This window comes from Pisolithus orientalis, assembly GCF_024613125.1.
Source record: "Pisolithus orientalis strain OTSU chromosome Unknown F5J12scaffold_74, whole genome shotgun sequence".
In the NCBI taxonomy this organism is placed as follows: Eukaryota; Fungi; Basidiomycota; class Agaricomycetes; order Boletales; family Pisolithaceae; genus Pisolithus; species Pisolithus orientalis.
The window spans coordinates 79,366-96,396 of record NW_026260855.1 but is presented as its reverse complement, the minus strand read 5'-3'; the positions used below and the strand labels follow the sequence as shown (position 1 = coordinate 96,396).

The 17,031-nt window shown below is 46.7% G+C and overlaps 1 protein-coding gene across 1 annotated transcript; it reads left to right on the top strand.

The window, feature by feature from the left end:
• The first annotated feature begins 13,483 nt into the window (after positions 1–13,483).
• Positions 13,484–15,413, top strand: F5J12DRAFT_530309 (uncharacterized protein). The gene is made up of 12 exons (XM_051739904.1): positions 13,484–13,517; positions 13,583–13,704; positions 13,757–13,845; positions 13,902–13,993; positions 14,042–14,262; positions 14,319–14,403; positions 14,451–14,545; positions 14,598–14,604; positions 14,656–14,762; positions 14,813–14,841; positions 14,898–15,001; positions 15,054–15,413. The coding sequence occupies exons 2-12, from the start codon at positions 13,646–13,648 to the stop codon at positions 15,168–15,170; spliced, it is 1,005 nt and encodes a 334-aa protein (XP_051594780.1). The 5' UTR covers positions 13,484–13,517; positions 13,583–13,645; the 3' UTR covers positions 15,171–15,413.
• Positions 15,414–17,031: the final 1,618 nt, after the last annotated feature.

Here is a 17,031-nt window from a genome sequence, read left to right as displayed (position 1 = left end):
GATTACCCTAGAAGGGGTGGGGTAATACATGCAAGGGTTACAGAATTTAATCCTGGAGGGATGTGGGCATGAAAGGAACAGTGAGATGGGTTATGAAATTCCAAGAAGCCGATTTGCAATGAGAAGAGTGTATTCAAGGTGAGAGGGATACAGGGTAAGGAGTGCAGGATTGGGAGACACAAGAGACATGAAGACCACTGGAGACACTGTAGATGCTGTAGACTCAATATATGCACTTAGACTCTGAGAACTCTCAAACTTGTGGAACACACACAGATAGCAACTCTAAAGGTGGGTGGTTTATTTCCAACATTATGACAGAATTATATAGTACAAGGGAAGTAGGTATGAGTCAGAGTAAGGTGGGGCAGAAAAACTAAAAATCTGGAAAATACAGGAAAGGACAACAGATGTCAGCAAATTACAGATGCACATGAAATAGTCTGGCAAGTAGTAGATGAGAGAAAAAATGGGTCAACAGTAAGGGGTATCTTCCAACAGAACTAGGGTATGTGTACAAGTGAGAGGGGGAAGCACAGGAGGGCAGAGTGTACTGGCACAAGGTCCAGCTTGTGGAATTTAGGGAAATAGGGATAACCGGAGTTTTTTAGAGGCAACTGGCATGAATGAGTGGTGACATGGGTGGGCAGTGGTGCAGCTACTGAATTCCAGATGACTCTGGGTGAATGCAGAATTTCTGGATCAGCTTTATTGATAACTGGGCAACATGCTGAAGGTTGGGAGAAATTCTGAAGGCAACAGGGGTTGGGAGGAAACACAAGGTCACAAGTGGGAAAAATCCCAAAATGGGTTTGTCACAGAGGCTTGCAGAATTTAGTGACAGATTTGTGTTCCAGCCTCAGGGAGTATACAACTCCCTACACTGCCAGTCATTCCTGATAATGGTGCCAGAATGCCTGACCTTGCACCTACCACAATAGTTCAGGAGGTCGCCATCAATCCTGATATCCTCCACAATCTCCCAGGTGAGTTGCTTTCTCTGGCTGTTAACAGCCTGCTGGCCACCAGCCTTATTGCAGGACCATCTGTTGATGTCAGGGTGACTGGCCAGATGCCAATATATTTGTCTTTAGGGACAGCTGCCAATGATGCAAATGAGGATGATGCTGATGATGAAGGTGTTGCTACATGGATGGATGTTGATTAACATTTCCTTTTTGTCTATTATACCATACCCCTGTTTGGCTATCCCTGTACCTTTGAATGAGCATTCCTGCCTATCCTTCCTTTAAATAATGCCAGTCAATGTGAATCCAGTCCCCCAGAATGACTGCACATGGGTATAGTCTAGTGACCTGAACAGATGCAAATCTACCCATATAATCCTGCCTGTATTGCTGACCCAGTGCAATCTGGACATATCCTTGCAGTATGGTGATACTAGTACATTTGTGGCACAGCCAGTGACAACATGAGAATCCCATGGCATCAAATACCATTGTGTGACCCAATGCAGAGCCTGGCAAGATATGTTACCAAGGCATTATTGACAATGGTGAGCTTTATTCCATGCTTGAGAATGCTCTGGCATACTACCTCTAGACTGCCACATTCTGCCACACCTTCTGGAAGACCCTAGACTTGCACTGCTAAAATGAGGTGCTGCAGCATGAAGCACCTTCAAACACCCCTGTATACAGCAGTAGTTCTGCATGCTGAGCTCCACCATTCACCATACAATGCATGCCCCCCTGGTCCCAAATGCTTCTTTGGTTCCTGCTTCCTCTTACCTACTGCTGTACACTTCTGCAGCATGGCTTAGTGTAACACTGTAGCATACTGAGCTCTTTGGGCTCCCCTACAATCTTTTAGCACATTCCAGTACTGCATGGCACTTCCCTCACTTGAACCACATAGTACCAAACCCTTGGCCACCCAATTCCCATTGGGTGCCACATGATGTTGGGCCACTCCACTGTATAACAGCCTTTCTTTCTCCTGTTGGAGTGAAACAACCCCTGTCCTTACTTGGACTTAGGCATGTGATCATGTCACTTACATAAGCTGTTAGAGCGCACACATACACTAGTAAAATTTACCTAGTCCCTCAGTAGCTTGACAGACTACTGAGGTTCCCTACAGATTCCTCTCTAGGTTTCCCTCTGCAACCCCACAGACTTCTTCATCTCCCCATACCAGTGGCTGCTGGGCAAAGGCCCCCAAATGCCATTCACTTCTACTCCAATTCAGAGATTGCCACTTCCTGCCAGTTACTTCACTCCAACGTAGCATTTGCCACTCCATGCTGGTGACTGCTCCCCTATGCCAGCAACTGACTGTTACTTTACCAGCATACTTGCATTGCCTAAATCTGCCATTGTGGTGAGTCCTCCCAGGTATAGCCTGGTAGACTCTCCAATACCACAACAGCACACATATCCCTGGATCACTACTTGTCATCCTGTGCCATACACATGAATCCCAGTCATGGCAGTGCTCTGCTACAGTCATGGTTGCTGCTAGTAATAGGGCTTTCAGTATTCCAATAATCCTACCAGCATCCAGTGGAATGCAGTAGCCCATTATGCTGCTGTATGTATGACTGGACTATGTACAGGATGCCCATCTAACCTGTGCTATGCCATATATGTCCCTATCACATGGTGATATTGTTATGCCCAAGCGCAGTGACTTCTTCAAATGGAATAGGCATGAAGCACGCAAGGTGGGAGTCTATGGGCCAAACTTGTCATAACCCCTATGGCTGAGTTATCGCAATGATCCAACAGAGGTTCTGTCTGCTGGCAAGTCCCTAAGGTTGTTCGCATGGAGAGAGAATCAAGGATAAGAGCAAAGGGATGAAGCTCAGTTGCAAGCTATCAAAAAACTGCAGATACAGGATGAAGTACGTAGGTTTATATACCTCTAAGTACAAGTACCATACCAGTCATGACAGACGCATATCTGCAGTAATCAACAATCCCATCAATGAAATAAATAAGAGTCATACAGTGTCAATGATGGGGGTAGGGAGGTAACGAAGGCTATACCAGCTGGCGCAATCAATGTGCAGCAAGGAGTCAGACACCAGAGCTATAGTACAGCAATCAAGCAATATAAATGAGTCAGAGAAGAGTCAAAAAGGAGAGAACATAACAAGTCATCCATCAGAGAGAGCGGTGGAATGCCAGATCACAGTGGCAATGCAGTCTCAACAGGTATTGGAAATACCTGGACAGCAGGAGATCCAAAGGTTCCCTGGAGCATTCAAGCCCCTAGGATGGCAACGATTATTAGGGACATGACGAGGCACATGACACACATGACTGCGAGGAATTGAAAAAGGAAAGACCCCTGATGGAAGCATAACATCACCCCCCCTCTAAGGTCCTCAGACCCTTGAGGATGGGCCAGAAGTCGCATTGGCAGGGTGAGTGGATAGGGGTTGGTGAGTAGTATAGATGCGGGAACATATCCGAGAGGCAACAGGTGACGAACACGATGGAGTCAGCAGTTCCTCGAGGGCCAGAGTAAAGTGGGAGCCATGTCCATTGCAGCAGGACCAATGTCCCAGGTAACAACATTGGTAGCACGCATGCTGATAGAGGACATGGTCTGGGGGAACTGGTGACTGTCCTCCGAGGTAGAACTGAAGTTGATCTGCAGGGACAGGGACAAAGGGAGATGCAGGGAGAGGGTCAGCAGAGTGGATGGCGTTGTGATAGTTTTTATGCATTCCTGCCCACAACACATCCTGCAGTAAAACCTCCCAAGTGGAGTTGTGAGTCCCTGTCCCGAGACGAGCACCAACCTCTTTAAACAACTCTCCAGAGTCAATGTACCCAAGTTCGACAGCATGCCACACCTTCTCCTTCTCCTGATCCAAGATGTCTTCTTTTAACTTTACCAAAGCCAATGGTTCCTCTTGTTTCAGTTTGATGTGATCTAGGATTTGAGAAGCAGGTGGTGCCAAGAACTCTCCTATCTGCTGACTTTGTAAGTGATGATAAGCTCCTCCTGTTACTGCTTTGGTGAGATCCAAGGAAGCCTTTTCCAGCATATCAATCACTACAACCTCTGAGAGTGGGGCGGTTCCACCTAACTTTCAAGTGTGGATTCACAAGACCAGCCCGTTGATCATGTCTGATGCTCTGTAGACTTGAGACAACAACCCAAAATACTCAACCTGTTCTGGCGAGCACCTGTCAATGTTGTCCCCACTGTGGAAGACATCAAGCACCCTAACAACGTCCAAGTAATCACTTGCTGAGATTGGTAATTGTTGCTGGTCAAGCCAGGCAGTGGCAGCAGAGGTGAGGAGGTCGAGGGCAGTGCATTGAGTGCTGTCAGGGTAGGTTGTGAAGGTGGAGCGAAGGTTGGTAGGTTGGGGAGCATGGGTGGAACTCTCTCCAGTTGTTGTTCCACAGGAGTCATGGTCAAGGCACGCTTTACCCTTTCCCTGCTGGTTACTGTCTCCACCAGGGGGGACTCTGGCCTTCAGTACTGGGACGTGTTTGACTGAGAAGCCCACAAGTTCCTCTGGGAGGCAGGGATAGCGAGTGGGGTTGGGAGACTGGTAACGAAAGTCCAGAGACATAAAAGCTGGTGGGGGATGTTGGAGGACTGGCTGGGGCATAGATGGTGATGGCAGGAATGACCCCATCATCATTGGCATTGTAAAGGGATTTGGTGTAGGGGAGGTCGGCATAGTTGTTTTCAGTGTTGGTAGAGTGAGAGGAGTCCATTTAATTTTTAAGATGTCAAGTGAGCTTGTACTGGTTGAGGGCCTCTGACGCATGGTCTTTTATATGCTCTTTGGGTTCCCAGGTATTGGACAAATGTGGGAACCCTTTCCATTTGACCAAATACCATCTTTTCCCTCTTCGACCATCAACCTTGTGATTGATTATCGACTCGACCTCCCACTTGATCTTGTCATCTACCAACTCCGGGAGAGGTGCTGCAGGCACAGCACCATAAGTATCATTTTTGGTGAAAGGGAAGATCTGGGAGGCATGGAACACAGGGTGTACCTTCCATGTTGGTGGTAACTCCAATCAGAAGGCTACCGGTGACACAACCTGAGTCACTTTAAAGGGGCCGAGACATCAGGGCACAATTTTGTCACACTGGTTTTTGATATGAAGATGCCCGGTATCCAGGAGAACTTGATCTCCTACCTTGGGCGCAACATAGGACCCTTTTGAGCACAAATGCATCAGGTCTTGTGCTTTCTTATGTGCAAGGATCGCAACATCTCGACTTGATGCCAATCGTTCTAGCCTTTCATCCACTGAGGGGACTGCAGTGAGCTGAACCTCCAGGTAAGGGGAGGGATTGTAGCCAAGGAGCAGCGAAAAGGGTGTCATTTGATGAACCGAATGTACCCAAGAATTGTGAGCAAACTCGGCAGAGGGGAGCTTGGCAGCCCACGAGTTAGGGGCTTCTGCGCAGTACAGGTGCAAGTACCCCTCCACCTCTTGGTTTACATGTTCACTTTCTCCATTGGTCTGTGCGTGATATCTGGTGGAGAGTTTGGTTTTGACCCCTATTGCTTTGTACAGCTCCTTCATGAAGGACAAAGTGAACTGGGGTCCACAATCTGAGATAACCGACTCCAGGATTCCATATCAGGAGTATATGAAATGATGGAATAACTGGGCAATCCCAACAGAGTCTATTGTCTTGTGACAGGGGACAAACAGAGTGGCCTTCATCAGGCCCTGATCAACAACTGTGAGACTTGAATCATATTTTTGTTCTCCCGAGACTGGGAGATCTGTGATGAGATCCATAGATATTTGTTGAAACAGGAATGCAGTTTTGGGGGTTTCATGGGGGACAGTTGGCGGAGTTGGCAGATGCATGATGACCTTGGTAGTTTGGCAAACTGGGTGTCCTGCAATGTAAGCTTTGATGTCCTTTCCCATGCCTTCCCACCAGACCTCCTGTCTCATTTTAGCGAACATAGCTTTCTGTCCGGGATGTCCTGCGGACTTGTGGTCATGGTATGATTGCATGCAATGGCAGCGATGACTGGGGGGAATGTACAACTGTGTTGTTCCATACTGTTTTGTTCTGTCATCAGCAATAGTGACATTTTTGTTCAGTTCTGGCCCTGTAGAGTCCTTCGATGTGTTGTTCTTGATGCACTCATACAGATCCACTGATATTGCATACACTTGTCTGGCTCCTTTGACAGGTTCCTCAAAAGGGCGAGTGTCAGGCAGCCTATTCTCCTTTGACTTTTCCTCAACTGGGCAGGAATACAGCTTGGAGTTAGACCTTGAACACAATAATTTGGCTGGAAGACGTCCTATTCTGCATAGCTGGTTGATTTTCAGTTGTTTTTGTACTTTTGTAATAGAAAATGAGGGTGAAACGAGGCAAATTTGGGGACCCACCCCCTCAGAAAGCCAAAGGTCCAGGGGAAGGACCATGGCCACAGGGGCAGGCTCCGTGGCTTCGCTTTTCTGCAAGAGAGTGTTGGCAGGGACCTGGAGGCAACCTGCCTGCCAGGAAAAATGAATGGGATACGACTGGACCGTAGCGGCCCAGCGAGCTTGGCGAGGGGTGAGCTGTTGAGGCTCCCAATAGTACTCCAAGTTCTTGTGGTCGGTAAAGACCACTGTAGGTTCGACAGGGGAGAGAAGGTACAGGCAGAAGGCCTTGAGTGCGCAGATGACAGCAAGCATCTCAAGGTTGTAGACCTGGTAACACTGTTCAGTGCCAATGAGGGACTGGGAAAGGCAGGAACAAGGATTCCACTCATTGTCAGCTCCTTTCTGGGTGAGGACCGCACCAGTCCCAAGTTTAGAAGTGTCCGTAAAGAGGACAAATGGCTTCGAGAAGTCCGGGATAGCAAGGACCGGAGACGAGCATAACAAAGATTTTAATTTCTCAAACATGGCATTGCATTCCGGAGTCCACTGGTAGGACACCCCTTTCTTTGTCAAGTCATGCAATGGATGAGCGACACTTGAAAAGGAGGGGATAAATTTGTGATAGAAGTTGCAAAATCCAAGGAAATGACAGAGGCTTGTCAGGTTGTCAGGGGCCTCCCAGGTACTAATGGCATCAGTCTTTGTTGGCGAAGTCTCTATATGCCCCTTTCTGATTATCATTCCGAGGAATTCAACTTCTTCAGCCTTGAAGACACATTTGCTAATCTTGAGGCATAACCCTTCCTTTTTGCAGATTTTCAAGAACTCTCGAATGTGGGTTCAAAGTTCCTCCTTGGTTTTTCCATGGATTGCCACATCATCCATGTAACCTACCTGTTTTCCTCGTTGGGATGCAAAGGTTTGATCCATATACCTTTGGAAAGAAGGTGGTGAGTTACACTGTCTGAAAAACATTACCATTGGTTCAAACAGCCTGCAAGGGGTAATGAATGCCCCTTTCCATTCATCTTCTTCTTTGACCCTTAGGTTGGTGAAACCCCAATGAATGTCGAACTTGGCATAGTATTGTGATTCGACTTGCTCATTGAACAAAGCCTGGGCGTTTGGCAACAGGTGCACATCAGGGATGGTAAATGAATTGAGGTAGTGATAATCTTGAATTAATTGCTTCTTTCCATCCTTCTTGGCTATGAAGAACACTGGTGCCGCTTGAGGCGAAGTTGATGGTTGAATCTTCTTGCATTTTAGGTTTTCTTCCAAGAACTCATCTAAAGTTTTCAGTTCATCAGGAGACATTGGATATACTGCTGCCTTTTTGGGTTTAAAATTGTCATGGAGTCGTATCTCATGATCCAACCCAGGGCAATGTACCAGGAGCGGGATATCATCTTCTGAGAACACCCTTGCGAACTCCTTGTACTCTTCTGGAAGTTTGACTTCCTCCTTGGTCATCACAAGGGCTGCTTCTAGTTCTGTAGAAAGAGTGGTTTTGTTAACAGCAATGGGTTGTTGGTCCACTTCCTGTTTTTCCAAACCTCTTGTTTGAGGTTCGGCTGCCTGTCCCTTGTAGGAAGGGACTACCTGTTTGATATAGTTGTCAGTTTCTTTGGTGGGTACATACCCATCATCCCAGCATGATATTCTTCCAGTTTCCCAGTCCATGCATGGTTTGAACTCCTTCAGGAACAGCATTCTGAGAAGAATGTGTTCCTTCCCTACCAAAGGACCAATGTAGCACTTGACCTGAATCACCCAGTTCTTGATGATTACTCACAGGGTCACTTTTCGAGTGACCCACTCCACATCCTTTCCAGTGAATGAGGTTGTCTTGAACTTGTTCTTGACTCGGTATGTCGTAATACCGATTTTCTGGACAATTCGTTCTGATATCAAGGAGACCTTGGCTCCTGAATCGATACAAGCTACAACTCCTGCATTGTAGTCCAGCAAAACGACTCTTCCGATCAGTGAACAGGATCGCATAGTTGATTCATCATCTATAGAAGTACATTTAGTGGACAACACAGAAACAGGACTGACTGTAGCATGAGAATTGTCAGTCCTCTTTAAAAATCCACCCCAAACTTCTTTCTTTCTTCCTCCATGGCTTCACGATTTCCAATGTAAGTGATCTTGCTTCCGTCCTCAGAGAGGACCACACAAATGTTGGGAAGTTGTTTGGCTTTGTATTTGCAGTCACACTTGTAGTGACCTTTGGCTCCACAATTGAAGCATTTAATTTCCAAACTGGAATGTCTAATGTTCTGTTTGCATTTGTCAATGTCCATCACATCAGGATCTGAGGAACCTCCATGGCAATGAATGAACTTTCTTTCATACCAAGATTCCTTCCCTTCCAGGATATGCTTCATCACAATCATGGTTCGAGCTTCTCCCATGCACTGTATCCACTCTATGACTGTGGAGGGGGCATGTCCAGAATTGAGAACCCAGTCATGATATTCTTTATTCAATCCTTTTCTGAAGAAGATCCCTGCTTCACACGATTCTTCTTTGAGTTGAGCCTTATTGACAAGCCCTGTAAACTTGGCTATGTACGCTTCAAGTTCGCATTTGCCTTGGGTGATGTCAGAAAGGTGGAGTATTGCCAGAGCAGTTTGGTTGCCAGACTTGAAAGTAGCTTTAAGATGCTCGATGAACCTTTGGAAGGTGTCGGTGTAATAGATTGTCCTGTCAAGAAGCTTGTTTTCATTTTGGTAGTTTTTGGTGAACAAAATGGCTGTGCCTTTTGTCATGTATGTGAAGGCGAACGAAATCTTGAGCAACTCCATGTTGTACACATGCTTGTTCAGGTTCAAATACCCTTTGACCTGTGTAACCCAGGTCTGAAGCCCATTGTGGCTTCCATCATATTCTCCGGTGTCACACACCAAAGGTTTTTGGTGAGGTGGACATGGATGTAGCTGATGAATGGAGGTGAAGACCATAGCCCTCATGCAAAGAAGGACAGCCAGCAATGTCAGCAGTCATCCCTCGCACAAGAACAAGTTGTCAATGCCAAAGAAAAAGGAGGAGGCAAGTTAAGCGCCAATAAAATTCTTAAGTGCCCGTGTATGGCATTCCGGTTTTCGACATATCTCCACCAATTCTGCAGACACCGAAACCATTCCCACACTCGCTTGTAGTGCTCAGCCACACGATCCTACCTTCCAAGATTGGAAAGGATTTGTGCACTCCACACCTTTCTACAGCACTCCCTCCAAAAGATGCTCATTTCGCTAATTCTTCTGATATGGCTGCCTCCACATCAGTCATTTCACTTGTCCCCTTTGCTAGGGACCATGGCTACATATATCTACCAGGAGTTCCTACCAGCTTCCATCCTGAAGCATCCTGGTACATCCCACCCTCATTTGCCCCCTCTCAGCCCATCCAGCTTGGACAGTGTGTTCTTTTTGTCAGTATGACCTCCAGGAGGACGTTCTTTGGTCGCCTCAGGTCTGTCATTCGCTTGGAAAGGTCTTATGTGGTCGTTTCAGTCTCTCCAGTCCAAGAAGCATATGGATCCTTCCTCCCTGCCCCCTGCAACATCTTTATACCAGTCTCGTCCGTCGTTCTTCCAAAATTGTGACAGCTACAGTATAATCTACTGTTCTCCACTCTCCCTGATCGCATCCATGATGAGTATGATGCACATCTTGCCTCCTTGTTGCAAGATACAGCAGAAGACACTCCCCCTTCATCCTCTCTTCCAACAGAGCCTCATTCATGAAGTTTGTATTTGCTTCACTGAGAGGATGGTTTGGGGGGGAAAGTTGTGATCCCCTATGCTCCTGTCACCCCACAGACCCCCAAAGCTTGACCCCTGTTGACATCTGACTCACCCTGTCTGCTTTTGGATGTACTATATCGGCATCAGATCAGCACTGCCTCTCTGTCATCCCACTTTGGCCTAGAAGTGATCTCTTTGAGATGTGACATGCACGGCCTCCCCCTAATGTGATTCCAGTGCACTTTCCCAGTACCTGACATTGCTTGACTCATACTGTGACATTCTGACTGTCTTTGACTCACCTATTGCCAATACTTACCAATCTTTTGACTTTGCTCACTGATTCTTCGCTTTTTGGCTTACTTATCCTTACCAATGCTTACCAATGCTTTCCAAGATGATTACCCATTGCTTACATTCCTTACTCATCAGTTACCAATCACTTACCAAGTGTTTGCACCTTGTTTTCCATAGGCAATGCCCCTGTACTGTATATAAGTCACTGTACTTAGGTAGCAAAAAAAAAAGAAGACATCAGAGAGCCCCTCTTGCTCACAATTTATCATCTCTCAGTAAATCATTCATCAGCTTTGATAGTTGAGACTTTATTAAGGGTCTAGCTATCATCTACTTCGCTCATCATCATCTATCATCCATATACTTCGCTCCAAGCCCTCCCTGAGCTCAGTACAGCTTAGGACATCGAATTAAGTCACCATCCATCCTTCTGTAGGCTGACAGCAGTCTACCCTATTGCTTTCTATCACATTCTTGCTCCCTCTCTGTCAGGAGCACCCCCAACCCTCAGCACTCATCTTTGAGTGTTGTAGCTTGCAAAAACCCTCCCAAAGAACAGGTTCTACCATCTAGGTACCACATAGGCACACCACCACTCACTTCCATTGTCTTTTGTGTTGGTTTTGGTTGGTTTTCACCACTGAACCTCACTTTGACTCACACTGGGACGCCTGACATTAAACTCCCAACCTCTGTTGGGTGGGCAGCAATCATACTGGTTGTCAGGATCAGCTGGGGCCTTACCCTTACTGGACCCTCCAACAGGGACCTCTGGAGGAATTACCTTTCTGAAGTTCCTGGCATACCATTCACGTAATGCTGAGTCCGTAGGCGTTCCTGTTGGAAAAGGGTTGCTACTCCAGGCATGCATTGCCTTGTGAAGCTCTTCTGCCATAGTGAGTCTTTGTTCTTCCAACCTGTGTCTCAGCTCCTCTTTGGAAATGTTCCTTGGGGGCATTTCAGGAGCTGACTCTCCATGACCGAGTGTCATGGACATATCTGGTGCTTTGCATGCTTCTTGTTCTTCCTTGAGGACTGATCTGAACGAAGTATCAGACTTCTGATCATCTTCTTCTTCTGAACTAGGTGCAACTTCCAAATCCCTAAACCAGGACAGATAAGATAAATGAGGATTTGTCAAGGTAACTGAAGGTCCTAGTCTTCCTAGCAGGATGGGCAGTAGCAGGGGATTCCTGCTGAGCCCAAGTGGATTTGGATGAGGAGGGACAGGGGGTCTCAACTTCTGGGGATTAGACACTTTAACAAGAAGTGATAATGAAGGCTGAGGGAGGATTTATTTCTCAAGAGAAACCTGTCAGCATAGGGGGTTGTTTATAGTGTGCAAGTGGCTTTACACATAGAGAGACATGAGTGCAAACTCTAGGGAGGTGATCTATTAAAGCTTAGTGGCTGCCTGTAGAGCGGTGGATTTGATTGAGGGTAGAGGGATGCTTCTCAATTTTGTTATCATTTGTTAGATGAGTTGAGAAGCGAGAGAAGGCAGGTTAGTCTTTGCACTGAGGGAAACCAACGAGCCTTTGACTGGTAGTAGAGTTGGTTTGTTGAAGTTCAGTAACCAGGGACAAGTAGACTTTTGTGAAGAGGTTGATGAGTCCCAAAAGCTGTGTAGAGTTTTTCGATTTTGTTATGCCTGAGTGTGGTGACTTCTTCAAATGGAATAGGCATGAAGTGTGTGAGGTGGGAGTCTACAGGCTGAACTTGTCATAACCCCTATGGCTGAGTTATCGCAATGATCCAACAGAGGTTCTGTCTGCTGGCAAGTCCCTAAGGTTGTTCGCATGGAGAGAGAATCAAGGATAAGAGCAAAGGGATGAAGCTCAGTTGCAAGCTATTGAAATACTGCAGATACAGGATGAAGTACGTAGGTTTATATACCTCTAAGTACGAGTACCGTACCAGTTGTGACAGATGCATATCCACAGTAATCAACAATCCCATCAATGAAATAAATAAGAGTCATACAGTGTCAATGATGGGGGTAGGGAGGTAATGAAGGCTATACTGGCTGGCACAATCAATGTGCAGTGAGGAGCCAGACACTGGAGCTATAGTACAGCAATCAAGCAATATAAATGAGTCAGAGAAGAGTCAAAAAGGAGAGAACATAACAAGTCGTCCATCAGAGAGAGCGGTGGAATGCCAGATCACAGTGGCAATGTGGTCTTGACAGGTATTGGAAATACCTGGACAGCAGGAGATCTGAAGGTTCCCTGGAGCATTTGAGCCCCTAGGATGGTGACAATTATTAGGGACACAACAAGGCATGTGACACACGTGACCATGAGGAATCGAAAAAGGAAAGACCCCTGACAGAAGCATAACAGATATTCTATTTGAAGCCTCTCCATGTGACACCTAAAAATGTAATTGCAGCTGATTCATCTGTCACCCATGACAATACAATTGTAGCCAATCCTGAATGACACATGCCCACATAATTACAGCTGATCCCTACATTATGGTGACAACTTGTAGGTTGGCTTGACCTCTGCTGGCCTGTGTCACATGGCCAATTGTCAGCCTCTGCTGGCTGTGTCACATGGCCTAACTAGGTACATGGGCTCAGCTTGCATTTGAAGCATGCACAGTGATTACATTTTAAGATACCCCCTGAAAGATGATGTGTTGAGGTCAACCATACATAGAATGATCAACAAGTCTGAGGTCTGCAGATATTCCATTGCCTTGTTTGTTGGTATCAATCCTCATGTTCAGGTCGAGGTATGTTGGTCTGGATTCTTGCTGCTGAACACAGATCAATCACTTCTTCTAGCCCATGCCGAGTTGTATATCCCCTGAGAGACCACCCAAGTACGCACCTACCTCTGCAGGGGACCACGTCCAGACGCGTCTGAACGAGACCTATCATCGAAACGCCTCCCTGAGCGACTAGGTATGATGAAAAATGAGTCGTTTTAGACACAGTTAACCCATATGCTCTCAATTTTATTCCTGAATGCTAAATACAGAAATGCTTTATAGGACGCTTCCACAACCTTAACTACGTAACGAACGTTCGACTTGGGGAGTTGCACCAGTACAGGTTACCTGATCACGCCCATGAACCTTCTGGGAATATTGGTCAGCGCTGAGAAGATTTCGTTGGCTGAGTGGCTCCATATCAGCGCGCATGCCCATAATGAAGTTTCATTTCGTTTCTTATCAGATGAGTGTTGCGTACTTATACCAAGGGTGAATCGTAAGGCTGCGCCCGTGAGCGAGCCTTAAGATGTCTCTGGCAGAAACTGCGGCCTCTGTGAGTGGCGCCTTCGATAGCATACCCATCATGTGCGTGGTTTCCTACGTTCTCCAGCACTACCTAAGCTCTCTTATCGGACAGCGATATAGGACATGCGTCGACACCTGAGGAACGGGCTGCGTTGGCTCGGCAGATCAGGGATGCTTGCATGAATGTTGGGTTCTTTTACAGTGAGCACAGACCCTCCTGTCTTAATATCTATGATTTCCCAACGAGCGACTCGCAGTTAGCAACCATGGTATACCCCAGGAGACCATTGGCAAGGTCTGTTCGGCCATGGAAGCTTACTTTTCTCTCCCACTGGAGACGAAGATGAAGGTAAGCCTACGTCCTCACATCACTTGATCTTTGGCTCATCTGGAGAAGCTTTACCACAGAGATAAGAATTTCAGGGGATACGAACCCGTGTTCAGCTCCAACGCCGACCCAGCCAACAGAGCCGACCTACATGAAGGCTTCATATTTGGTTGGGAAGAATTGGTGCCCAAGGAAAACGACGAAAAGCGAACGAATGATGGTGCCATGGCTGGTGCGAATGTATGGCCCTCGGAACCCTCTGGGTTCCGTGAAGCTTGCCTCAATTATTAGTACGCTCCATTCTAACATACCGTTCGAGTGTGCCTCATTCCGTTCCGTGGTGAAGCCATGCAGCAGTTGGTGTCGGAAGGGTCCTGTTCCACTTATTTGCCCTTGCATTGGATCTCCCTGCAACATACTTTGATGACAAGGCACGGTCGCGCCTACGTATCCAATTGTCTTAGCTGACGGTTTTCAGACCAAGAATTCTGCTGCATCCATGCGTTTGATCCATTACCCACCTCAAACTGGTCCCGAAGGCGATGGTATCGTTGGAATCGGTGCACACTCAGAGTGAGGCATCCCACCTATTCCCTTGAATCTGCCCTGACAAACCTCTTCATAGTTTCAGGGTTGGGGGTCTCATCAAAGCATATAGAATCTCGAACTGAAATGACATGCAGTGTTTCACCATCTTATGGCAAGAACCCGATATTCAGGCTCTTGAACTACTGAACTCCGAGAAGCAATGGGTAAAGGCACCACCGATCCCCGGAACGCTTGTTATCAAGTGCGTGGAAGCTTGAATGACATCTGAATGATCTGACTGCTTGCAACTAGCATTGGTGACCAACTTGCACGATGGACGAGTGAGTGTCAATCCAGGTATACATACTGATTCCTGTCTCTCACGCTCTCCTGGTAGACGACGTATTTAGGTCGACCGTGCATAGAGCGATCAACAGGAGCGGCGTTCGTCGATATTCCATTCCTCTGTTCTTCGGCACGGATTATCACGTCCAGATCGAAGTAAGTAGGCCTTGCTTGTCACTACGGCACCCAGATCAATCACCCCACCCAGCCCATGCCGAGTTGTGTATCCCCTGAGAGACCGCCCAAGTACGAACCCGTCGCTGCAGGGGACTACGTCCACCAGCGTCTGCAAGAGGTGTATTACCAAGACACCGCTACCTCTTGATGTGGCTGGGCAACTTGTCGAGGAGTCAATTTATAATTGAATGCACGCTTTTTACATAGCACGAGTGGTATTTGTTAGATAGGTTTCCAGCCTCGTCTCCCGCATCTTGTTAGCGGTTGCGTCCCGTTCTTCAGTCGTTAGTTCCAGTTGGGCAATTGCCAATATTGCTGACTAGCAGCGTATTTCTGTAAATTTCGGCCAATAATTCAATCATTGCGGGTGCTCGCAATGCTTATACACATTCTTCAATGGCGCACTTCTAATTGCTATTCGCTGAAGGTAAGCCTATCACACTCTTGGGTAGAGCCCGACTTGGTGATGCAGCATTACCTGTCCTACTGATGTATCAAACCTTACCACTGTAGCATACCTGTGATGCAAGATCACCTAGCTCTGTTAGGCCCAGTGTGATGCATCATTCTAGTGTAAGTTAAAGTGTGATGCATCATATTATGCCACTATCCTCTTTTGGCTGCTGTGCCACCCCATGCCACCATCAACAACCTGCAGCAAGCCACCCCCCCATGTAACATGCTTCTTTTGGTAGTCATCAGCAATTTGTCACCCTGACTGTGACAACTGCATGGACTGTTGACAAATCCAACAGACCAACAGACATCACAGTAAAGTGACTGTGAAAAGGCATGTCATTTATGTATGCAGTCCCATCACCTGTACACAGTTCACATTTTTGTAGGATGACAAGCTGAAGGATTGTCAAGTCTATAGAAAGGAATATACTCACACTTCAAGTTGGTTGAAGCTGAGGTGCAGTAAGAAAAATAAACTGCTAAGTGTCCGCTTTTGGATTATGTAATGCTGTGCTCAGTGAACCACAACTAAGGTAAAAGTGATAAACTCCAACACACATGCAGACTGGAAAGTTCACTTGCAGTTGCACACAGTAAGCACATGGACAGATTAATTCAGACATAGCAGTAGGACAAAGGGTATAGCAGGGCCAGACCTCTATCTACATGATCAGGCACCTTTCTAGCTCTCTTGCCTGGTGCTGCTCAAATTGATATGAGGCACTTGGGCAAATGTTGTTCACAAATCAATGACTGGACAAACTGGCCACAGCACACTTAGTATACTCACAGAAGGGTATGTTGGAGACCCCATGTAGTCCATTTAGTCACAACATATAGGTAGCCTGTGTGCCAAAATGCCAACACTTATATAGACCCTGTGACAGGCCTGTCTAAATAGATTAGCCATGACACATGGACAGGCCTGAGGGCCTATAGTGAGAGCAACATACGTACAGGCCTGTAAATGCAATTCCACAACATATGGGAGGGCCTGTGGAGGGTAAGGATGCTGCAACATATAGATGGGCCTGTGACCAAGTAAGTATGCTAAGCTACTGTAAGACATGGATGGGCCCACCTATTTTATCATGAAGAAGGTTGCAACATATGGATGGGCCTGCCTGTCATATGCTTTATAGGGTCACAACATAAAGAGGGGCCCATCAATGATAGATTACAGAGTTGGCAACATATGGATGGGCCCAGGAGTAATATCATTTATGGTGTCACAACATCTAGACAGGCCCATCCATAGCAAGATGTATGCCTGTCACAACATAAGGACAGGCCCGTCAGTAATATCATTGACAGCATCACAACACATAGACAGGCCCATCTAGTAAGATGCATCCCTGCCACAACATAAAGACAGGCCTGTCAGTAATATCATTTACAGTGTCACAACACATAGATGGGCCTGTCAGTAATATCAATCACACAGTCACAACACATGGACAGGCCCATCAATAGCAACATGTATGCCTGTCACAACATAAAAATGGGCCTGTCAGTAATATCATTTACAGTGTCACAACACATAGACGGGC

Coding starts and splice junctions, on each gene's coding strand:
- F5J12DRAFT_530309 (XM_051739904.1), top strand. CDS start 13,646: ATGTCTCTGGCAGAAACTGCGGCCTCTGTGAGTGGCGCCTTCGATAGC. Junction 14,404..14,450: donor CAACATACTTTGATGACAAG/GCACGGTCGCGC, acceptor GACGGTTTTCAG/ACCAAGAATTCTGCTGCATC. Junction 14,763..14,812: donor CCCGGAACGCTTGTTATCAA/GTGCGTGGAAGC, acceptor GCTTGCAACTAG/CATTGGTGACCAACTTGCAC.